This window comes from Barbus barbus (assembly GCF_936440315.1).
Source record: "Barbus barbus genome assembly, chromosome: 38".
NCBI classification, from domain to species: Eukaryota; Metazoa; Chordata; class Actinopteri; order Cypriniformes; family Cyprinidae; genus Barbus; species Barbus barbus.
In genome coordinates this window covers 7,409,983-7,436,402 of record NC_136716.1, presented here as the reverse complement: position 1 = coordinate 7,436,402, position 26,420 = coordinate 7,409,983, and the positions used below count along the sequence as shown (strand labels likewise).

Here is a 26,420-nt window from a genome sequence, read left to right as displayed (position 1 = left end):
CATCGTCCTACATCCGGAAAATAAGGGGCCTTTTCCGCCTTCAGTCGTAATTTTCTAAATCCCACTATGGTTAAGGTTTAGGTCATGAATATTAATTATATCCCCTGACAGACTGCTATTTGATTGGCTGAATGCAGACATAGGAATGTGGGCGTTAGTTTGCTGCCGAACAGTCAAATCCAATTGCCGGGAGGGCTTGGCTCATGTTTATTAATGCAGAAACGTGACTGGACGCTCAATGAAAGTTGCCTAGCGACGTCAAGAGGAACTAATTAATATTCATGAGCAAACCCCTGGTCATAGTGGGATTCGCTGTTTCGCTCTCCGCCCGTCAGTTGCGGGACAGGCAGACCGTCGGAAGTTTATGGGAGATGGGCTGAAAGTCCAGCACAGACCGAACAGCACTGCACAGGAGTTTCACAGCTGCTTATAAGTGTGTAAGTTATCTACACATGTACTAACGAGACATATCGTGGACCATTGAACTTTGATTGCGTGTTATTGGTTGTGTTAGTTACATATTTACTGGGGCAGTTCACTAAATTCCTTTATCCTAAACCTGTCGTTTCTATTTCAGATAACACGTTATATACCGATCGGAACACATGAAATCATTTAGTCTTGACATGTGAATTTTTGATGTTTGATTGATTTTGTCTGTTGATGTGTTATGTCTGTACACAGCTCTAAAACCTAGTGAACTGCTTAACTAGACAGTATTTTTGGACATCATAAGCATGAATGGAAGGCACAAAGGCTCCTGTGATGCTCTTAAATGCTGTAGATGTACCTGTAATGGGGTGATGCCATGGTACAGCGATGCAGTGATAGTATCAGTGATAGTATTACCATGTTACTGCTACTGAGATGGAAAAACAAACAAACTATGGGAGTACCATTGTGCTTATTTTGTTTTTGTTTGATGGTGTAGTGAAGTCAATAACTCAATAACTGTTTTGACCTAGAGTTAAAAAGAGCCACCCATTTTTTTCAGTGGCTTTGGTTTTTTGAGGTATAGAGGATCTTTCCCATAGAGAATTTAAAATCTTTGTTAAAACATTATAGGCAATGAACCAAACCAACCAGCTACAAAGTGTGAATCACAACGTTACAAACTTTGATTTGAAGCCAAAAATAAAAATATTGAAAATCTGACAAAAGACAATGGTAGAAGACTGCACTTAATGGCTTTAATGATAATGGTCATATATAGACGGTTTCAGCAGCAACAACATAAACAAACATTACTGCACATGCACTTTTGTGGCCCTAACTTAACTTCCGGTAGACATCCAAATAGAATCAATAGCAATAGCTAAGTCCAAAATATGTTTGCTGCGTGAAGCAGACGGATTTATTAAAAAATGCAAATTCATTCTCGGCCAGCTGGAGAACTAGAGGTTTCCCCGGTAATGGCTGTAAACAAAGCAGCGCTGAGCTTACAGGCATATAACATGCAAGATTAAATGAAAATGACATCGAACATTTAAGACGGTCTTCCTTCAGAAATACAGTGATATAAAAACACCCGCGCCTACGTGCATTACGTGCTCATGTTTATTCAACGAAACCTTTTGGAAAATCGGTCGGTTTTGATATCGTGGTGGGTCACTCACCACAAATAAATAAACGATATTTGGTCGAGATATAACTATTTGAAAATCTGGAATTTGAGGGTGCTAAAAAATGTAAATATTGAGAAACTCGCTTTTAAAGTTGTCCAAATGAAGTCCTTAGCGATTCATGTTACTAATCAAAAATTAAGCTTTGATATATTTACGGTAGGAAGTTTACAAAATATCTTCATGGAACATGATCTTTACTTAATGTATACTAAGTATGTAACATATAATATGTAAACAAAAGCTTTTATTTTGAATGTGATTAATCGCAATTAATCGTTTTCCAGCCCTAATTTGGAGATGTTGATGATATAGAAAGAGTATTTTAACAATATATAAATTTATTACAAAATTTCAAATTTGGGACACAGCCCTTGTTTCAGTCTTTTAAATTTATTTATTTAAAAAAAAAATTCTGAAATAATTTAGGCTGAACAACTTCAACAAAAGTGTATCCCTTCAATTGCAACCACATAATTCATAGCTCTGTCGTATATGTTATAGATAAAAAACAAACAAAACAATTCTCCTATAGAGGACATGAATGGGATTTTTATATCTGGAACCCAGCTGTTGCACTACATTGTGGTTTCTCTTCAATTGCATTTGCTTACTGCTTTCTAAATGACACTGTCACTATCACCTTCCCTGTTCCTTCAGTAATCAATAGTATCATGGCAGTGTGAAGTAGTTTTGGCTCAAATATCTTTATCATATACATTGCTTTTTGATTTTGATTACTGTTTGGAATTATTTGTATTATTATTGCATTATTGTATGGAATATAGCTGTATCAAAAATAGATTTGTTTTATTAATAATAACAATAGTAACTAACAACTAGTAGTAACTGCCATAATTTCATATTTAGGTGAACTATTTTTTGAATGGCTGCACTGGGTTCTGTATTTTCATAGCAGTTATTCCACAGTTTCCTGTTTCCACACAGACACTCGTGGGTTTTGAGTTAGGAACTGTGTAAGTTGATGCATGCATATATTTTTTTAATAGCTCTAACCCACTCATGTACATCTCACTGCACCTATTAATTCATTTTGATATTACGGAAGTGTAAACTGTAGGATTGTAACATGAAGAGTGTATGGAATAGTTTTCCAATTTTCCATCACAAAACAATGCATAATTAATGGGTTGTTTTGTGATGTTATGGCCAAGGTATTTTACTCAAGGAAGATATGTCAAACCTGTCAAGCAAGCATGTCAAGGGTATCAAATATATATCAAAGTTTCTCCAAAACTGCAGTGCTGAAGTGAAAACAGGCAGGTGTTGTGCTGGGGTCTATCCAGTTTTGTACATAAAGCAACAGAGTTTGTACACAAATACCATATTACAGTTATGGTTCAAAACTTATGCTATTCAAAAGTTTTGGGTCAGAAAGGTTTATTTCCTTTTTTAGAAAGAAATTCATATTTTTTATTCAGCAAGAATGCATTATATAACAAACACAATATTGAAAATTAAAAATGGCTTAAATATTAAACAAACTATTAAATTTAAAATATTGACTGGGTGAATTGTAATATGATATTATCTGATTTTTTTTTCTAAAACACATTAGCTTGTTTTCATCTACAAGTTAAGATTTACAACAAAAATCTGATCCAATTTTCACATTGGTCTGAATAAAAATGGCAGACAGGCTGAATAAAAACGTAAATCCACTGTCTGCCAGCAGGCAGCACTTATGGAACAGCAGAAATGGAGTTGTTTCCCGGTAACCTCTTTAAACAAACCAGCTCTGCGCTTATAAACACTACTTTTTTACACATTTCATGGAGGGAAGAGGAAAAGCAAATGTCATCGAAATTTTTCAGGAGACAAGTGGTTCTTCCTTATGCACATTGCTTAATACGGAGTTTACCGCAAGTTTTTTTTTAAATCGATATAAACAAATACGGTTTATAGTTTATCACTAAGGGTTATCCCTAGGGTGTAGGCACTGTGTTATTTTCAAATGCAGCATGTACAACAACCAATAAAATATTGCCAGATTCAAGATTTGGAGAAAACTAAACACACTTTTAGTGCCACTCAGTGGACATTTCACTTTAAAACTGTCACAAAACTTGCAAGAGGCCAATATCCTACTCTTCATCTTGTTATCATTATTTCAATCTCTATTGTCACACAAAATACCAATAAAAAAGATTTGAAGTAAAACTTGCAAGAAGCAACATAGTATAATTTTGCTGAAATGCTGCCACTGGCACGATATTCCAATAAGACTGTGCTGGAAATTATTCTCTGTTGCAGTCAATAACAGTAATCCATAGCATCAGAATACTTCACTGCTGTTTCCTCTTGATCCAGTCGATCCAGTTTGCATTTCCCTCTTGTAGTTTACAAGTTTTATCTGACTCAGAACAGTGTATGTGTTGTAGACAAATATATCTCTTGCTAGATAACAAAAACTCACACACTGTACGCCTGATGCAAATCTTGACACTGAATAAGGAAGGAAATGCCACCTTACCTCACTCAATCAATCTCACTCAAACGTGAACATAAACAGAAGCACAGTTAGGGCCTGTGGGACATGTCTTCTGACAGACAGCATATTAAACCTTTATTCATTAACATGACATGACAAAAAGCGAGTGACACTTTCCAACTTTATATACTACACAGCAAATACCATTGAGTTATTGTTTACATGTCGCAAAATGTAAACTGTCTTGTTGCACCAGTGTTAATTTTGGCAGGCATTTTTGATTTAGTCTTAGTCTTTATCTTGAGACGAAAATGCTTAATAGTCTTAGTCACATTTTAGTCATTTGAGTCTTTCATAGTTTTAGTCATTTGAGTCTTTCATAGTTTTAGTCTAGTTTTAGTCGACGAAAAGTCATTGCATTTTTGTCAACTTTTAGCCATTACTTTTAGTCAAACTGCAGTTACCAACATTTATTTTGGTAGCTATTTTATATGTAGTATTCAAACAAAAATAGTCATCAATTCTTCTCTCTTTAGACCAAATCAATTAAGCTTAGTTATGAGAAATTTGAATCAAGGATTGAATTTGGAAAAACTGGAATAAATTTTCATTTTTTGGTAGAGATATAAATTAAACTCATTTTTCAGATACAGTGGGTTTACTTAACAAGTATACATTTATTTAACATCTTTTGTTGGTTAACATTTATGACAGATATTTCCCCAGCCCTGACAAGCAACAGCTTGAATTGGCTTTGCTTGAGACTATTCTTGTTGCTTGTCAGGGCTGGGGAGTAGCAAAATACATGTAACGGCATTAAGTATTTAAAATACGAAAAACGATAACTGTATTTCGTTATAATTACATTTTAAATAGGTGGTAATCAAATTACAGTTACATCCGAAAATTATTTTAGATTACCAAAGTGATTACTTTGAATTTTAATGTAATTTCTTAATTTAATATTTAAGTAAACAGTTTGGGGATTTTAACCAATAATGCAACTGATTCTCCGTTGAAAAAAAAAAAAAACTGTGTGCAGCCGCTTGTTCATCTAGCAACTCATAGTGAGAGTACGCTCATCATCACGATACAAAAATAGACGACACAACAGAAAGCCATAAGCGTAATGCATTTCTCTCGTGGAAATACCAAGACTAGTTTATAAATCTGAAAAGGACGTAACATCAGTGCAGTGCAATGCCTACCTGCAACAAAACTTCTATCAGCATTGAAGGATAGCCTACGTCTAATTTGAAAAATAAGCATCTTGAGGGAAGTTGTTCTTGATCTTTGAAAAATTTTATCCAGTAACTCGTTTTTCTATTTTCTCATATTTTGAGTGTTGAATGGTTATCATTACATTTAATATTTCTAAGAACTTAATTGAAAAATGACACCAAATTCTCCTAGAATTCACACTCTGCATTCAGTTAACAGATCCATACGAATAAAGACTTCAAGTTCATCTGTAATATTCCAGAACAGATCATCTTTGGCGCGGTAATGCGAGTTCATGATTCGATTCATGAACGGATGATTCTTTTGAGTCAATCTTTTAAATGAATAATTTATTTTGTTTAACGAAACCAGTGTGAATGGTTCACATTAAACTGGATAGATCTGGGCTATGTTTCCCAAAAGCATCATTAGCGAACTGTGGTTGTTAAATTACGTTGAACTACAACGACATTACTTGCGACCGTAGTTGCTTTGGAAAACGAGCCGTCAATTTTGACTCAGCGATTTTTTTTTTTTATTATTAATTTTGTTTTTGTGTGCCGATCGCTTCTCCATAGAGAGGATTATGAAGTAATCACTTAAAGTTTGGTCCATTCATTAAACAAATCTATTGTATAACTTGGAGAACTGCGCCAGTTGTTTTGGCTACTTCTATGAAATGTTTGGTGTGTTTGGATTCATTTTGAAAAAATGCAGAAAGTCTCCTGTGAGGGCTAAGTTTAGGTGTAGGGTCAGTCCCGGCGCCATGGGCGGGCAATGGGGGGCTTGCCCGCCCTGTGAGTCACTAGTGCCCACCCTAGACGAGCCTGCTCAGTAAAGAAAACGCTGTACTATTCAAACATCTGTTATTATTTATTTACCCTTGCATTACGAAAAAGCGGAGATCTGTTTCCTCCAGGCTATGTGCGGCACTCAATTTGATTGAAAAAAAAAAAAAAAACTGGAGATCTGATCTTTGTTATATGAGATGAACAGATGTTCTTTAGACTGATATCACTACTCAATGTAATAAGTCAAACATTGTCAAAAAAGGTTTTTTAGTGTGACAAACTGAGGGCCTACTCCAGGTTGACTCGACAAGATGGAATAAGCTGGCCTCATTCCAAACTCCCATCTGCCCACAGCAAAAGACTTGAAGCTGCTATGTTATGCACATGTGTACATGCTTAGTATATAAGGGACCATATAAGCTTTGCAATATTTTGGATTTAACACCTGTCTCACATTTTCTAAACAAAGTACCCTTTGGTAATTGTAGATGTAGCAACTGTCAGTAATGTAACTTTACTTATGAAACTCAGACTTTTAAGCATCATTTTTTAAATAAATAGGCCTAAATAAATAACAAGAGGCAGTATTTCCTGTAAAACTGCCATTGTGATTTCATGTTGCATTGACATTGTCTTTGCTATGTGGGCAAAACTAGTCGACCTGTAATGACTAAAGATTTCAGAACATTGTTGCTCCATTAGAAACCAAGATTTCAGAAGTATGGTAGCTCAGCATTTTTCTGCTTTTAGACATTTGGTTTCTACTTTACAATAAATGGGAATAGCATTAATCGGTTGTCCAAGGAGTGGAGGTGACATTAATAAAGACTAAAGACTCACAGTCACGAGTTAGCGCTGAAAAGGCATGGACACAGTTATTTTTTGCATCTGACCTTATTGAATATGCATCTGTAGGAGTTTCCCTTTCAGATGCAAAATGTATGGGAGGAGATTATTAAAATCAATCACCCAACGTGATTTACTTATGTTTGCACTCGTCAAATTACTGGTATCTGTGCCATTATTGAACACCCAAAAAAAGCATGTCTTAAACTAGGCGCTAATTTGTGCTGCGCTTGTATAAAGTTGTGCTGCGCTTAGTATAAAGCTTGCTGGTTTAATTTTTTAATTCTCTGGTGAAGAGCCTGTGTGCTCGAAACATCACCTGTATAATAGTCCAGTCCACTATTAATGTTTTGCATTGTTGGAGCTTTGCTTGCCGACTTTGGTTTTGTTTTCTTGTTATCTTTTTTGTCAAGTACCCAGTTTGAGCATTTTGCCAGTAATGAGCGTGCTTTTGTTTGTTTTTGTACCTGTGATTGGTTTGCCCACCTTGCACTCTCTCTTCCTCTTTTAAACACACTGTAGCTTTCAAATCTCCACCTCCCTCGCATGTTTATCATGCCAGAGCGGCTCCCAACTGCTGAAACACAGGGTTAGTAGTACAAGGACACAGCACATGATTTCTGACTCTACTCCTACACGATGCAGCAATCCAACAAGTTTAAAGTGACAGGTCATTTATCTCTCCACACTAAATACAAAATAATTTGGGGGATGCTTAACTAGTAGTTCAGACAACATGCTGTCTTACATGGTATTATGTAGTTGTGTACATCCCTCTCAGATACAGTAGAAAATGATAGAAAATTCCTTTGGAGAGAAGGGAAGGGGATTGGCCAACCAAGGCTCATGAAAAATATTTGCCTATATGGCAACATTTTTGACAAATAGATATTACGTTGCTTCTTGCAGGTTTCACGGAAGTTTCAAAATGAAATGTCAATGAGTGGCACTAAAAGGTTAATGCTGTACAGTACTGTACCAGGTGAGCTACCGAGCAAGCTTACTACATTAGAAAAGCCATATACTCTATACGGGGCTTTATATATGAGGCAAAAATGTAGGCTGTTCGTTTACAAAATCAGATGTTTTGAAGTTATAACAGTGTTGAGTCTTCAGTAAGTCGTTAATTGATAATCTACCCCTGTAATAATTTGTGTGAAAAGGAATATAAATTGTTGGTGTTTTACTGCCACTAGTGTTCACTTAAGTTGGAATTGTATGTGTAGATATGTTTTTGGAGTTTTGCAAAAATATATAGGCACATTTTTGAATTTAGGTCAAGATTGAACCTGCTTCATCTTCATCAAATACTAAATAGATTGCTTAGATGAATTATTGTGTTATGAAATTAAATCTACAGCAAATACATAAGGAATTGTACATGATGCAGAAGTTATCATAATATAGTAAATAAGGGCAAACTACTGTCTTTTGAGTCCCAGATTATTAAAATGTAATTTCATGGTGCAGCAAACATTTTCAGAGTTATTTTGACTGAAATGTAATTAATATTATACATAAGAAGTAACCTTGAAGTTGGCTTGAAATTAAAATTCACTCCATCAATTTTCCTTAATGATCTCAATTTATTTATTTATCTATCTATTTATTTAAAACCTCATAACCTTAATCAAAATGTAAACTCTTCCTGTGAAAATGAGATACTTTTCATTGGTGATGTATTGCAGGACTTCTCCAGTCATTTAGTCTGTTTAGACCTTGACTGCAATCTCACATTCATCTCTGCCTCCATTCATATCAACAACTTTTACTGATTTTTTTTTTCAATCATCCCTTTCACTCAGATGTACATCACAATACAGAAAAAAGATCTGTTGATACATCCGTTACATGCCAGAAATCAATGGACACATCCTTAATATCTAATTGTGCTACATTGTTTTTGGCTGTTACTTATAGAGCACATATCCACAAAATGATTAAAAGTCCTAAATACCAACATCATCAACAAAAATAAAAAATGTATAGACTTGTAGGGGAAGAGTGTCTCTTTGTTTTTAAATTCATATAGAAGCTTGTGCAAACTCTCTCTACAGCAATAGCAAATTGAATTAACTCTGGAAGTTTGAAGTCTGAAGTCATCAAACCATGCAGCAAAGTTTCATCATATCTCTTCTAATTTGTTGTGTCAAGTTGTTTATGAAGTCTTGCAGTGTTTGAAATTGTTGCATTTTTGCAGTGGTTCCAAAAGTGAAAAAAATGAGCAGTTTAAATCCATCGAGTGTTGCAACAATATCACAGACCATTTTATCCCATCACTGCAATCCCAGATTAAGGCCATTCAAGTGATGGAAGTCACTCAGAAATCACACTTTTGCCATGAAATTTTCATCTTGCATTTGAGACGGAATTGTGACCGCTCTCTAGTGATGGTAGCCATGGAAAAAAGAAACATTCTTCTGTCTGAGACCACACAAATGTTTTCCATTCCTCTTGCCATTTATTATTGTGATGTAGGAGTAAATCACTGTGCTTGGGTGACACATCTCATAGGAGCCTGTGGAACGTGGTGCTTTCATGAAACTATGTTGTAAATGTTGATGTGTATCCAAAATGAAGACATAAAGACACAGCTTTCTTATCAGTGGATTAATTCACATTGTCTCCACCTTCTTTAATTAATCTAAGAATGGCAGTATTTTACTTCTTGTCATTGTGTCAAATATCAGTATTTTTTTATAGATTGTGTTGTTTCTGTCTTTATCACAATCTCATAGTGTTAGCATGTGATCTTTCACAGTCTTTGAGTCAGTGAACGGTTTCTTCTTTTTTCTTGAGGACCCATGCTAGTGAGGCTGAAAGAGCTGTCTCTTGCTCGAAACATGATCTGACCATGATAGCTTGTTAGGCTTTGCACTTTATGTCAGTGAGTATCAGAGCCTGGAGGAAATTGTGTGTTGAAGTTTGAGTGCTTGGACTTGAAGTGCCTTCTCAGATTGTACTCCTGTATTTCAGTACTATGCTTGTTACATGGCAAATTAGAAACACAATTTAGAAAACTATTTTTTTCTTTACTTAACTGTCTGTTTCTGACAGTTAGCTGCTTTTGACATAGATAAAACATTTGATTAATATAATTCACTTTTTTTTTTTTGAAAGCGCTGATGTTTTGGTGGAATGCACTTTCAAGTTCAAGTTTATTTGTATAGCGCTTTTTAGGATACAAATCGTTGCAAAGCAGCTCTACAGGAAATTAAGTTTCCACAATATATTTATATATTGCAGAACCTTAATATATTTAATTTATGGGTAGGGCTGTGTATCGAGTTTGATACCTTTTAGGCACCGACCGAATTGCCTTGATATCACCGAGTATCGAAAAACGTCTTGTCGTTCGGTACCAAATTTCGATACCTAAGTGGTTAATCTCATTAACGTCAGTGAGCCAATAACCCTGCAGCACTAGGTGTGTTTGACTAGAAGTGAAGCGTTGCTGATTGATCAGTGTTTGACATCCGCGAGAGCGATTCGAAAGCGTACGGAGCAGTCTGCTCTCTATATCGCGCAGTTTCGCTTACTTGACACAGACTGAAGTTTGCGTGACATTTCAGCGTCTGCCGTCTCACTAAATGAGGACATAAACACATGAACAACAACAACAGTTCTAGAACTGCTCTGAGAGTCACTTCATGAGCATTTTACCATTTGATTTGAGTAAAACTTGCGTCATATCATATACACACAGTACTGTAAAGGTATTCCCGGAAACCCGTCAAAATAAAAGTTCGGATTAACTTGGAAGACACTGCGGCAGAAATAAATTAATATTGTTCAGCAGAGTGTACATACTGCTACTACTAAGCTACTATTAAAACTCTTATTTTTTAATTAATAATCACACAACATTTCTTCCATGTTTTAATTTTAATAGTAAAATTTTGTTTGCCAAAATAAATAAATAAAGTTTTATTTTCAATAATTTAAAAGAAAAATGAAATTAATTAATTTCATAAGGCTGTTTTAAGAATAAATTTGAATAAACTAAGTAGTTTTTATGCATTCAAATAATTAGACATTCTACAACATAGAATTTAATAACAATAAAACATATTGTGAAAGAAAATAAAACATCCACTTATGAAAGTGGATAAAGATTTTAAATTTCTTGAAGTCTTTAACAACCTAGAATAAATGAATAGAAATGATGATTCTGTCTGAGCTATGCGTTTTAAAACGAGCACGCACTAGTGTAAACTGAAAACTATTTGAGCTTTATTAAAATTATTTGTACTGATTTATTGTGTTGGCTATATTTTGTTCTGCAGTGGCTCAGGAGATGAGTCTTTGAGTCTGTATACATGTCAACAAGCTGAAAAAAATAAAACCAAAGTTTTTTGAGATAATGTAATCTTGTTAAAATTGTTTTCATAAAATTGGTATCGAAAAAAGTATCGTTCAGGAACCGGTATCGAACTCAAGATATCGTTATCGATATCGAACATTTTTGAACGATACCAAGCCCTACTTGGCTAAAGAGATGTGTCTTTAATCTAGATTTAAACAGAGAGAGTGTGTCTGAACCCCGAACGTTATCAGGAAGGCTATTCCAGAGTTTGACACACAAAGATTCCAAATTTCTTTTAATTACCATCTTCCACCTCTTTCTCTGCCCTTCTCATCTGCCTTATAATCAGCATTGTTTTCTTTGTGTTGCAGGGTAATGCTTAGTTTCAGAAATGCCATACGTAGATCGTCAGAATCGGATCTGTGGCTTTCTAGACATAGAGGAAATGGAGAGCAGCGGCAAGTTTTTACGACGCTACTTCATTCTGGACACCCTGGAGGGCAGCCTGGTGTGGTACATGGATAACCCTCAGGTATCTACCCATCTTTATCTCTTTCACCCTGTCAGTGCACCGTTAAACGCAGCGGCTCTTAATTTTACATCTGAAGGCCTCCCTTTGTTTTACCACTTCTGTGGATGTCAATACATGTCAATTTTTTTTAATCAAATATGGCAGCATGGTGTTCCCCAGGGACTAGTCATTGACCCATTTAAGTTTCACATACTAAATGGGTTATGGATAAGTTTTGAAATTAAACCAAAATTCTCTTTATGCTTTTTAAAAATATTGGAATACTATTATTGCCGTAACAGTCAGTTTTTGTGCATTCTTCTGCTTGTGTGGACAGAAACATAATTGGTGCTACAACACCACGACTGAAGCTACTGTACGAAACTTACAGCAACTAATGTAGTCCAGTTCCCAAATGAATGATTATTTTCTTGTTAGTGGATCAAATCACTGAATATTATTACTAAATTAATCAGTAGTTCTTACTGAATTAATCAGACTTACTTACTGAACTACAAATTATTACTTTCATTCTGTCTGATCTTGAAATACATGAAAGAAATAGCATGAAAACTGAAATGATAATTTTTTGGCAGTAAGAATACTGAAGGCAGAAAATGCAATAAGAATGACTTTTTCCCAAATATTTCTTACTCAAAAGTACTAAAAAATTAAATAAATGGACCATTATGGAACTATAAGCATTAGGGGTGGCACGGTTTGTGGAAAAAAAATCGATCCGTATGGTTCTCCACACACGGTCCGTCATGCGCTAGGGCCGCGGTTCAACTTAAATCTGACATGGCATGTGTAATATGGTTTGTTATAAATAACACGTAAAACAAACAGGGTTAGGCTAATGTATGTTTCTGTTAATGGATGCGCATTCTGGATTCCCAGTATTAACAGTGATGAGAGAAAAAAAAAATAGCCGATAGCGCGCAGATAAGACCTGAACAGCAAACGTTGATATCGGTGTTAAAACTAAACTCATGTAAGCTTTGCCAGTTTAAACATTTAAGAGCTCACGCGTGCAGTGAGAAGATTTGTGCGTGCGCTCAATCATCAGAAGCACGCAAACCTGCGCCTCAGAACACGCAAAAATATTAAGCTCTCTCTGAAGTATTGTGTTTGAATGGACAAATTCAAAATGCCCGTCTTGGTGAGTATCTAATAGCAGACATAACCGGCTAAACGTACAGTATCAGTGCACTGGATCAGTGCATTCTCTTAAAGTGACAGCACTTTCTTAAAATTAATCAAACAGCAACAACAAAAAAAATCACTCACTGCTCTTGATTGAATCACTTTTGTGACTTTAATATAGATTCATCTTTAATTTATACAGTCAAATATGCAATGTTGTTTTACATTTGATTACTTTATTCAATTTCTGTACCTAAAAACTAATGCTTTTAGACCTACCTAAAAAAAACCCTGAAAATCACTGATTATTTTATTTGTATCTTTATTGTATATTTATTTGTGCTGTTGCTTGTAGTTAGATTATTCTTATTTTCTTTATTTTTATTTGACAGTATAGTTTTTCCCTAAACATACCGAACTATACCGAAACCGTGACTCTTAAACCGTGATACAAACCGAACCGTGAAAAAGTTGAACCGTTCCACCCCTAATAAGCATTAAGAGGAATCTGGCAATAGAACCAGAGTAAAGTTCTTATGATTTTTATTCCAAGTTACTGAAAACACATGGGTAGATATACTGCACACCATAGTTTTGCAGTAAGACGATGCGGTGTCTCAGTGGTTTTGGGACAGTAACTGTAGAGAACTACACCTTCAGTGCTGTCAGAAACAGGAAAACCGTAAGCCACAGTTGACCTTTTTCTGCTATCACTGTTAGAATCTTGATATGCAAAACATTGTGTGATACTAACATTTCCTCTCCTACACACTTTGTTATTATTATAGTTTTAAAAAGCATCAGTTTGTGAACTTGCTGCACAGATATTGGCTTTTTTACTCTATAAACTTTGCTAATAGTCTGTAGAGAAATTTCACCTCCCATGTGCTTGTGGGTAAAGGATATTGCCATAGCCTGTGTTGGACTTTAAAATCTCATACAGTATTGGAGGGTATTGATGTGTCTTTGCCTCCAGACCACTTTAACCATTTAGATTTATGGTGTTTGTATGTTTGTAAATGTATTTGCATCTGTGTGGGTCACACTTACTGTGCAACTTTATAAGGGTGTCTTTGTCTGAGACTCTAGACTAGCAAACTAACTATTCATAACTGTGTTGAGTTTACATGGAAGGAATCGACACAGATGGTAATTACAGAGTTTAATGAAAAAATACTTAATTAGCACATAGTAAAATCTAGTAAAAAATAAATGTTAATATAGTAATGCATTTTTTTTTTCTTGGCATGTCTCATTGTGACTTATACTGATACTTTCAGTGTCTTAAACTCATTTAGCTTGGAGTTAAAGAGGAAATCTCAGGCGAAACCTGACTAGAACTGAGATCACTGATGAAGAGCCTTTGTCAAGACCTGTCTTTTTTGATTCTTCATGTTCTTTCTTTGTTTCTTTTAATGGATTCTCTCATTTCTCTTGGCTGCTGCAGGTTCTGTACCAATCACTTTATCCAAGACTCAGTCAGTAGCCCCAGCCAGCATCTTTTATTGATGCCACGTCTGAGTTTGAATAATTTACCTCACTGCATCTGTAGATGTGTGCTAAAACTTTCATAGACCCCTGTGCAATTCTACACCTTTACCGTACACTCACTGTAAATGTATTCTGTCCACGTTTGTTTTCAGACACTGCTCAAAACACACACACAAACACACTTCTCACATCAAATCAGCGTGTAACATTTTATATTCTGAATTTCAGTTCTAATGACTTGAACCTTCTCCTTCTACAGAATCTTCCAGAAGGAACATCCTACGTCGGCTCCCTCAAACTAACATATATATCCAAGGTTTGTAATTACCAGTTATTTCCAGCTTCATATTCCCAGACTTGAATGACAAATTTTAAATTGTGCGGCTTGGTTTAAAGTGTGCCATGACTTTTCTTTGCATTCAGATTCACCATTCTCTTGTAATGGCTGGCCATTTGATCCAAATTCCTATGTATAATAATTTAAAACAGCCTTTCTTATAGGGCTGTCAATCGAGTAAAATATTTAATCGCGATTAATCACATGAGTGTCATGAGTTAACTCGTGATTAATCGCAACTTAATCACACATTTTTATTTGTTCTAAATGTACCTTAAATTAATACTTTTCAAGTTTTTTATACTCTAATCAACATGGGCATGGATAAATATGGATGCTTTATGCAAATGTATGTTTGTTATTATTGAAACCATAGTCAACATAGAGCATGAAGACATGGTTCAAAGGTCATAGATATTTTTCAAAGAACTTGTTCATGTCTATTAGACACATGAAAAATAAATACCAGGTACTTCTCTTTCTTTGCACTGAGCAATTTACTTACACAAATCTGTTTACATTTTTGCAGAACAGGGCAGCTCACTTCTTCTGAACATGCAAAATGTACATGTAATATTTATTATTAGATTTGTTTGCCTCTCTGTGCCCACATACTGTATTTTGATGCAGCTAAATTCTCAATAAAACTGTTTTCATTTATATATTTTACAGTTTCTGTTGTCAGACAACGGAATGAATATGAAATAGTGACTGAAACACGACCCATTAAGACTACATATCCAGCTCTCCCTTCCAAGATGTTAATCTGCACAAAAATCCTGATAATCGAGCCGTTGTCTGATGAAATCAAATACACATAAGATAAAGACAATAGCTGTGCTGTGATTTCGGCTATACTTGTATGTAAAATTAGAGAAGCAACATAATATCTGTGTTTAACTGAAAGCGCTGCTCCTCTCCGCCCGCTTGATGAACAATGCAGACGCACAGAGAGAGAAAGATGTGTGCGTGCACTGGGACAGCTTGACCAAGGTTTGGGCAAATCCAGATTTGTCGCTAGGTGCTTTTTTTGAAGAGGGGGGAAAAAGTCGATAAAGGGGTCTGCAAAGTCGCTAAGTTGGCATCTCCATTTCTCCAACTACGGGCGAGGCCACTGGTCAAACAGAAAATGTGCGCTGCGTTAATCGCATGTTAATAAAATGAGTGCCGTTAAAATGAATTTGCGTTAACGCTTTATTAATAATACATTATATTTACTTTACCTGTTAGTAATGTCGTATTTATTTAATGTATATGTTTAAATAAATACTTTATGAAACAAGTTATGACTTTATTTATTAGGAAGTTATTTTATTTCAACAAATAGAAATTGTATAATTTAGAAGTTAATTTAAAATTTAATTTGAGTGTTGATTATTATAGTTTGAAATAAATAGTAATTGAATTTAAGTTCGCGCTCTCTTGCTAATTGTAACCTTATAGTAATGTAAAAGGGCTCCCAACTGTTCAATTTAAAACCATTGTTTAAAAAAAAGAAAAAAAAAAGAAAGCAATTTATGTTTAGTTTTTTTTCCCTCCTGCTGTACCGAAACCATACCGAACCGTGACGTCAAAACTGAGGTACATACCGAACCGTCATGTTTGTGTACCGTTACACCCCTAATATATATAGTGGAAAATGTTTTAATGCACCTTTAAATATGCATATGTTTACAATATTATTGATCTGGTCGTACTTTGTCATTAAAGGTTAGCGATGCCACCAAATTGCGGCCAAAGGCGGAGTTCTGCTTTGGTAAGCAATCGATTTACTTTCTCAGTGTCACTCAGAGGATGCAGTACATGGAAGGTAGGGCATGTTAGGCCATGACCCCTGACCTTGGCTATTGTTTCTGAGATCGGAGCCAGAGACAATCACACACTGGGGGTTCTGGGACTTTACCCAGTGGAGTTAGACGAGAGGCCACAGTCAGGAATGTACGTGAGCAACATAATACAGATACTATAATTAGTCACACATTGAGTCTGCTACTCTAAAGTGTTCAATAAAGTAGTGGTTTTACCCTCCTGTAGTGATTTAGGCACAGTGAACACTCTTTGATTCTTTAATGTTTGCTGTTCACTAAAAGCATGTTCTTTAACTTACGGTGAGAAGTTCATAAGTTCAAGTTCATTGAATCTTGAGATCAAGGATGATTTAATAAGGTTTGTTGGAAACACTGACAGTAAGTTTCATATGTGTTAAGTTGACCACATGAACACAGTAACTATAGTAGCTGCCTCTGAAACCAGCTACACAAAAGGGGCGTGAGAGTTTTCACTTTTAGAATTTAGATGTTGTTTTTGTGACTTGTGAAGATAACGCTTCATGTTTAGCTTTGGTTAATTAACAGTGACATATTAAGAAATGAGAAGTGTATGGCAGTCCCACTTTTCAGGAAAGTGACTGTGCACACACACACACACACACACACTCATTTGACTGAATCATACCTCATTAATAACGGTTCACTTGCACATTTGCATTTATCAGCAGCGAACCGTATCAAAGTTCACATTACCACCTATTCAAGTAGGCTCTGGTATGGTTTGCTGGTATGTGTTATTTTGGTATAATTGAGATTCTATTATAGATTTTTTTTTTTTATGTAGTTTTTATAATTTTGTGTTGTTTTATTTGTTTGCTTTTAATGTTCATGTAATTTTTATTTCAATTTTAGTTTTATAATTTTAGTACATCAATTTGAAAATGAGAAATGTGGTCTTGGCAAATAGCTTAAAATATGTTTTATTTTATTTTATTTTGCTTTACTTTATATCAAAGAAGACTGGATGCTCACTAGAAGTGCTAGTGTGAAAGCACCCTTCTTCAGGCCTAGAAGCACACACTTAGACAGGAAGAGACTGTCTGACCTACATGTAATCTTTGTTGCCAAATCCATAATGCCACAAAAATGTGATTATATCATCATCTCAAAATTGTTTAAATATAAATCTTTGTGTCCTCCCACAGTCATCAATGCTGGAATGAGGAAGTTTTACTTGCAGGCGAATGATAAGCAGGATTTAGTGGAGTGGGTCAGTGCGCTCAACAACGCTACCAAAATCACAGTAAGTCCTGACCCTGGATCAGATTCCTCTTACCAACCAGAGAACAGTACAGATGGTTCTCCAAACTGCAGATTTGGAGACCTGGATCCTGTAGGTGTACAGACACAATTAGCCTAAAATTGAATAAGAAAATAATCCATCTATTCTTCAAAATACTTGTCCTGTGTAGGACCCCGAGTATGCTGAAGCCCATCCCAGTATCTCAGGCCATAGACTAAGATAATTAGCTGAGATGAGTCAACAGTAAAAATAAAACAAGAGAAATGTTATATACATTTTTAGATTAATTTATTGGCTTTTAATTAATGAATTGCTTGTGTTGGCCAATAACCCATATAAAATAAAGGGGGGAAAAAACTTTTTTTGCAATTTGTTAAAAGTAAAAATACACATACTTTTTATGCATACAAAATTTTGTTGTATGCATTTGTCATTTTTATTTCATTTCTTTATTTTTTAAATGTGTATAGGTAGTATTTATAAAGTTTTAGCTTTTACTTTTGGATCTGTTTTTAGCTGTTTTAATTCTACAATTGATTGCTTCTGTTGTCCTCATTTGTAAGTCGCTTTGGATAAAAGCGTCTGGTAAATGACTAAATAATAATAATAATAACATACAGACATACTGTTACGTGTCAGTTTCTGTTCAGTTCTGTGTTTACCTTATTTGGTAGTTCCTGTCCTGGTTTAGTTAATTAGTAATCATCGTTTAGTCCTGTCACCTGCTTTGTGTTAATTATCTCGTTTGCTCTTTTGTTTCCTGGTCTTTATAAGTCTTCAGTTCTCCTCATGTCGCTGTCGTGTCTTAATGTTATGTTGGTTAGAATCATGTCAAAGTTTTGTTGTACTCTGGCGTTGTTCTGAACTTGTGTATTCGTGCTTGATGTGGATTATTAAAATACCTGCATTTTGTTAAACCCTCGACTTCTTGCCTGCCTGGACCATCTAACCATAACACATACATAAACATATTTAATATACAGTGCCCTCCATAAGTATTGGGACAGTAAAGACAAAATTGCTCTGTTTGCTGTGGAGTCAAGAAATCTGTAAATGTGATTAAAAGATGAATATGAGACAAAATTACAGAACGTCACATTTTATTATTGGGTGATTTAACACAGATGTTTTACCAGCTAAGAAGATCAGCACTTTTTGAGTTTCATCCCCCTATCTGATGTGAGCAAAAGTATTGGAACAGTTGCCTCCCAGGTCTTTCTAAGTGATCCTGTTCCATTAATTGTTCAGATATTAAAAACAGAGAATGTGTATCATCAGTTAAATCCATTGCTTCTGCATTCTCAGTCTTGCATTCGATGATGACACACAAACCAGGATGAAGACAAGGGAGCTGACTTCGAGAGAAAAGCAAGCAATTTGGATGCTAAAAGAAAAGAGGAAGTCAGTTAGAGCTATAGCAAAAACAAAGGGCATGGAGAAATCAAGTGCCTGTAGAGGTTTGGAACTGAGCTTTATGAACAGATGCGACCAAGATTAACCTTTATCTAACTGATGGGAAAACAAAAGTGTGGAGAAAAAAGGGAACTGCAAATGATCCTAAGCATACAACATCATCTGTGAAGCATGGTGGAGGTTGTGTCATGGTATGGGCATGCATGCCTGTCTCTGGAACAGGCCCTCTTAACTTTAATGATGACTTAATGTACAACCCGAATTCCGTAAATGTTGGGATGTTTTTTTTTTTTTATTTGAATAAAATGAAAACTAAAAGACTTTCAAATCACATGAGCCAAAATTGTATTCACAATAGAACACAGAGAACATAACAAATGTTTAAACTGAGAAATTTTACACTTTTATCCACTAAATGAGCTCATTTCAAATTTGATGCCTGCTACAGGTCACAAAAAAGTTGGCACGGGGGCAAAAAAGGGCTGAAAAAGCAAGACATTTTCAAAAGATTCAACTGGGAGAACATCTAGCAACTAATTAACTTCACTGACATCTGGTCTGTAACATGATTAGCTATAAAAGGGATGTCTTATAGAGGTAGCGTCTCTCAGAAGTAAAGATGGGCAGAGGCTCTCCAATCTGTGAAAGAGTGTTTAAAAAGATTGTGGAATACTTTAAAAACAATGTTCCTCAACGTCAAATTGCAAAGGCTTTGCAAATCTCATCATCTACAGTGCATGACATTATCAAAAGATTCAGAGAAACTGGAGAAATCTCTGTACGTAAGGGACAAGGCCGAAGACCTTTGTTGGATGCTTATGGTTTTCGGGCCCTCAAACGATATACTGCATCACTCATCGGCATGATTCTGTCATTGACATTACAAAATGGGCCCAGGAATACTTACAGAAACCACTGTCGGTAAACACACCATGCCATCTGCAGATGTCAGCTAAAGCTCTATCATGCAAAAAAGAAGCCATATTGTGAACATGGTCCAGAAGCGCCGAAGAGTGCACAGAAGAATGGACTGTTTCAAAGTGGAAAAGTGTTCTATGGTCAGACGAGTCCAAATTTGACCTTCTTTGACATTGGAAATCACAGACGCCGTATCCTCCGGGCTAAAGAGGAGGAAGACCTTCCAGCTTGTTATCAGCGTTCAGTTTAAAAGCCAGCATCTCTGATGGTATGGGCTTTTTTAGTAGAAGAGACTTCGTAGTAGAAGAGTCCGGGTGCTGAATTAGTCTGCCTGCAGTCCAGATCTTTCAGCTATAGAGAACATTTGGTGCATCATTAAAGGTGGGATAAGCGATTTCTGGAAGCCAATGTTGATGTTTGAAATCACCAAAACAAACACATCCCTACCCCAAAAGGGTTTCGCCCCTATTTTGATAGCTCCGCCCCACATATACATAGCCTGTGCAAACCAGGCAACGTTTAGTTCTGTGAAACAAAGCAAAACTCTGACAGAAACTGCTGCCACGTTGTATTTATGACGTGCTGACACAAATTTCAAATGATTTTCAACGGTCGCTTTATCGCTTCCAGTGTAGACAGACTTTAGCTTTTGCGGCGCGTCCGGTGTAGACACGGCGTTACTCACCTATCAAGAAGAAACAAAGCAACCTCAGCGTCCGATCGCAGGTCTTCCTCTCCTTGAGTTCTCTCCAGCGCTGGAAGGCTGATCCGATATTTACACGGGTCCTACTTCTTGCCTTATCATTCCGCAGACATTTTCCTCTTTTGTTTTTTATCTGCCACCTCTATCTTTCTGTCGCTCGGCTCGGCTGTTCACTGAACGCTCTCTCCTCCACATCATGAGTAGACACGCCCCTTACTGCTGATTGGCTACAAGTTTGTTTTGGTACTCGGCTCCAACTCAGTTTTCTAAAGCGTTTTTGAAAAATTGCATACCCCACCTTTAAACGAAAAATATGTCAAAGACGACCACAAACTCTTCAGCAGCTGGAAAACTATATCAGGCAAGAATGAGACCAAATTCCAACACCAAAACTACAGAAACTCATAACCTCGATGCCCAGACGTCTTCAAACTGTTTTACATCATGGTAAACTTGCCCCCGTCCCAATAATTTTGAGACCTGTAGCAGGCATCAAATTTGAAATTAACATGTGTGCATAAAATTGTAAAATTTCTCAGTTTAAACATTTATGTTCTCTATGTTCTATTGTGAAAAAATTGGCTCATGTGATTTGAAATTCTTTTAGTTTTCATTTTATTCAAAATTTAAAAAACGTCCCAATATATCCAGAATTCGGGTTGTATGATGACAATACCAGAATGAATTTGGAAAAAACAAAACCATCTTGGCTAGCAGTTTTCAAGAAAATGCCACCAGACTCACCAGAAAGCGCTTCATATTGCATCAGGACAGTGACCCTGCCAGTTCAGTCAAGGAGTTTATCAGGGCAAAGAAATAGAAGGTCTTAGATTGCCCCAGTCCATCTCTAGATTTAAACCTGATTGAACATGAATTTCATCAGCCAAAGAGGAGACAAAATGCAGAAACTCCCCAAAACAAGCAACAGTTGGAATTGGCTGCATTAAGGCTGGAAAAAGCATTTCAAAGGATAAGACCAAGAGTTTGGTGATGTCTATGGGTCACAGACTCACTGCTCTGATTGCATGCAAGGGATCTGCAACTAAATAATAGCTTTTAATCTTTTACATCTGCCTTAAATTAAACTGTTCCGTTACTTATGCTCACATCAAATAGTGGGATGAATTCTAAAAGTGTTGTCCTTTTTATTTGGTAAAACATGGATGTGTTGAAACGGCTAATAAAAAAATGGTGACGTTTATTGACCTATTCTTAGCTGACCTCATATTCTTAGTTTAACATTTTTCTCCTTTTTTTCATTTAGGTACATTAGAAGGAAGTATTTAAAGAATCGTATGCATGCTGAAATGCATGCTAATAAAAACACTGAATCAAATTATTAATGGAATTGGTTTGTCTATCAAATGAAATTGAATTGAATTGTTCTCAGTTTGAAAAAAAAAAAAGTGTTTTAGAATTTCAAAAACTATTGAACAATCAAATCAATTCACACCCCTATTGATTACATCACAACCTCTAGTGTGAAAAAGAGATACACAGTACATCTTCTTGGCTTTATTTTGCTGAAAATTTCAATTCATATGCCATATGCCAGCTATCTATAAGACTGATATTGGCGTAATCATCTTCAATCAGCTTAAACACGTTAGGTCATTTATGATGCATACATAATCAGAATATTCAATATGGACAATGTCAGATCATAATGTAGATGCTGCTAATAACATTGTTTGAATGTTAATGGCAGTATTATCATGGAGTGCATGACGTGTTTGCCGCTGGATGCTTACATGATTAGAACTGGCAGTTTGTTTTGGGTCAGAGAAAGCATGTGTAGTGATGGTGTATTGATGAGGGAAGTGTTTTTGGCCTGAAGGCGCTAAACGATGAACTGTCATCCCCACAGAAGCAGCTGTAGTGTCAGTCACTATTGGCAAGCGGTTGATCACTGCATCGGCTGAACCAAAAGGACAAATTATTAATTTATACTGAGGGGAAAAGAAAATGTCTAGTTTTGTCTAGGACTAAATTTCTGTGTTTTTTTTTATTGCAACAACATGAAAAGCACTAAAAACTTTGTTACGTAGCCTACTATTATTCCTCAACATTAGAAAAAGTAATTGGCATCAGTAAGATGTTTTAGTATATAATATTCACCTGCATTTATTTGATCACAGTACAGTAAAAACAGTAATATCGTGAATATAATTGAAATTTTATTTTGAATATTTTTACATTAGTATTCCATTTTAATAGATTTAAAATGGAAGCTGAATTTACTGCAGCCATTACTCCAGTCTTCAGTCTCAAATGATCCTATTCAGAAATCATTCTAATATGCTGATTTGATGCTCAAGAAGCAGTTGTACTGCTTGGTATTTTTGTGGAAACCAAGATACATTTTTTTTTAAAGTTAAATAGGATAGCATTTATTTGAAATATAAATTTTACAACATTATAAATGTCTTCGTTGTCAGTTTTGAGTAATGTAATGTGTCCTCACTGAATTCAAATATTAATTTCTTTTAAAAAAAAGAAATAAAAAAATCTTACTCCAAACTAGTGTATGTCCCTTATGCTGTTTCTGGCTGTGTGTAGCTCCTACCGCTCTGTAGAATCCAACATTAGAAACAAGCAACTGAGGTTTATTTTTAGAAGCTCCAAGCTCATTTTAAATAATTTAATTGTAACACTTTGAGCAGCACATGTCCATGTACGTTGTTTTGTGAATCTGTAAGAGCAGCTTTACAAAGAAGCTGATATATCATTTTGTATTTAAAGAGAAACTGTCAGTTCTGGTCAGTCCTCTTATTTACATATTTTGGTCAAATTGTTTGGCAAAAATTCATTGTCCGCAATGGACTCATAATAAAGTAAACACTCTGGGAGATATCTATGATGAAAGTGGTTTAAAATCCTTCCAGAATCTTAAAACTCAATATAATCTGCCAGGCACCTCATTTTTTATGTATTTGCGCATTAGATCGGCCCTGCGGGCATATGGGGTGCCTTGGAACTCTCAACTGCCTGTTCACCCTTTGCGCAAACTAATCCTTCCTTCTGAGAGACTTGTAAAGAGCCACATCTGCTCCTCCATCCCTGATACTGTGGACCCTCTTCAGTTTGCCTATTGCCCAAATAGATCCACTGACGATGCCATCTCTCACGTCTTCCACTCTTCCCTCACGCACTTGGACAGCAACAATGGGAATTATGTAAGGCTGCTATTCACTGACTATAGCTCAGCTTTCAACACTATAGTCCCCATCAAGCTGGCTTCTAAACTCACAGACCTCGGCCTAAACTCCTCACTCTGTGACTGGATTCAAGACTTCCTCACCGGCAGACCTCAAGTGGTGAAATTTGGCCAGTTCACCTCAAACTCCATCACCATGAACATAGGAGCCCCACAGGGCTGTGTCCTGAGTCCCCTGCTCTACTCTCTCTACACGCATGACTGCGTGTCCTCTCACAGCTCCACATCTATAATCAAATTCGCTGATGATACTGTGGTTCTGGGCCTCATCTCCAACAACGATGAGACCGCATACTTGGATGAGGTAGAGAGACTCACATCATGGTGCCAGGACAACTGTCTCTCCCTGAATGTGAGCAAAACTAAAGAGCTGATCATGGACTTTAGGAAGAGACAGCAGCAGCCCTACACTCCTCTTATGATCAGTGGGACCCCTGTGGAGAGGGTGAGTAGCTTCAAGTACCTCGGTGTAAACATCTCCGAGAACCTGACTTGGACTACACACATCCAAACACTGGTTAAGAAAGCCAGGCAAAGACTGTACCATCTGCGACAGCTGAGGAAATTCAGGGTCTCACCAGCAATCCTGAAAACTTTCTATTCAGGGACCATAGAAAGTGCTTTGACTCAGTGCATCTCAGTGTGGTATGGAAACAGCTCCAATCAGGACTGCAATGCACTACAGAGAGTTGTGCGCTTAGATGAGCGCATCTCAGGGTCTGCTCTCCCCTCTTTGCAGGACATCTACCTCAAACGCTGCAAAAATAGAGCTGTCAAAATCATCAAGGACTCAAATCACCCTGGTAACCGTCTATTCACTTTGCTTCCATCTGGTAAGCGCTTCCGTAGCCTGATGGCAAAAACTGAGAGACTTAGGAGGAGCTTCTTCCCCCAGGCCATCAGGCTTCTAAACGCTAACTCTGTGTCATAACATCACTTGACTCCATGTAAATATCACCATATCAATAAGCTATTCATAATTTTTCTCTACCTCATATTGCTGCTCTTTAAATACCCTGTACAACTTTTTTGCACATTCCTCTTTATTACTATTTAAGTCAACAACATACTGACCTGCACATTTATATTTATATTTATATTTTTTATCTTTTATTTTATTTTATTCTTTTCTTTTTTTCTACTTTTCTTTTTCTCATATTTGTATTCTATATTATTGCACTGTCATTGGAGCGGACCTGACCTACATTTCACTGCTGGTTATACTCTGTATAATTGTGTATGTGACAAATAAAAATCTTGAATCTTGAGGAATCTCCCTCCTCTGCTTCAGTCATCTATCTCTTTCTTCTTGAGCATTCATACAAACCTTTATCTATTACTACTGTTTGGGCTAAGGATCTTAATGAGGATGTGCATGTTTTATTTTCCGATCAGGTATGGGGTTTGTTTAAATTGTCTTCTAAAAAGCCTAATCACCAAATGTTTAAATGGAAATTGCTGCATAGGGTTTACTTGACTCCAATGACACGTTTTTATATGAATCTGTCGTCTTCTCCTAAGTGTAATCTCTGTTCCCAAGGAGTTTTAGGCACGTTTTTGCTTTTTTGTTTTGGGAGTGCCCCTCTCTCTCACCTTTTTGGACTCAGCTCTCATAGGACCTATCACATTTGTTGGGTACTGAGATATGTGACACACAACAGCCAGAGATCCACAATCCCAGCGCACTCCCTCACCTGAATTCTAATCACCTGCACCTGTCACCCATCAGCACACTGATCAAGCTGGCTTTATAAGCAAACTCATCACCTCACTCCAAAATTGGATTCCTTCTCTACGCAAGACGTATTTCCAAGTATATTCCTTCAAGTGTGATTTCCTGTACTTACCTCCTGTGTTCTCTCCAGCGTGTTCTCCTCGTCTTCGTCCTCCATCGTCTTCTTGTCCTCCATGCCTCCGGTCAAGATACTGGTGTGGTCTCTCTTCATCCCATCCATCCACGATCTCCTGGTCCTGTAAGACAAGCCTACCATAACCTACCTCATCAAGATTTCCGAAGTTGTATTGCTCTGAATACTCACCTGATCCCCTGCTCATTCTGCTGTGTTGTTCAATAAACCATTTAACCGTCCTCTCTTTGTCCTGGGTATACTTCCGTAACAGAAGACTGGACCCCTAGAGGAAGATCGCCGGCAGAATGAGTAACCCTGATCCGTTCCAGGAGATCGTGGATCATCTCCGACGCATTCTAACCACCACCACCACTACTCCCGCTACCACTTCTGTCACCACCACCACAACTTCTTCTCCTTCTCCTGTAATCGCTAGTCCCATGGCCAAACTGGTGCCCTTCTCTGGTCTGGCGGAGGAGTGCAACAGATTCCTCCTTCAGTGTTCGCTGGCCTTGGAGATGCAG

The 26,420-nt window shown here is 36.5% G+C and overlaps 1 protein-coding gene across 4 annotated transcripts in view; it reads left to right on the top strand.

Annotated features, from left to right (window-relative positions):
- The first annotated feature begins 326 nt into the window (after positions 1–326).
- The window catches only part of LOC306857855 (pleckstrin homology domain-containing family A member 1-like), a 48,358-nt gene continuing 22,264 nt past the window's right edge, over positions 327–26,420 (top strand). For all 4 annotated transcript variants that reach the window (XM_079398085.1, XM_079398086.1, XM_079398087.1 and 1 more), the window contains exons 1-5: positions 327–437; positions 11,610–11,770; positions 14,646–14,702; positions 16,434–16,479; positions 17,698–17,795. In XM_079398085.1, coding sequence (XP_079254211.1) covers positions 11,630–11,770; positions 14,646–14,702; positions 16,434–16,479; positions 17,698–17,795 — 342 coding nt within the window. In that variant the 5' untranslated portion in view covers positions 327–437; positions 11,610–11,629. The remainder of the gene's footprint in view (positions 438–11,609; positions 11,771–14,645; positions 14,703–16,433; positions 16,480–17,697; positions 17,796–26,420) is intronic.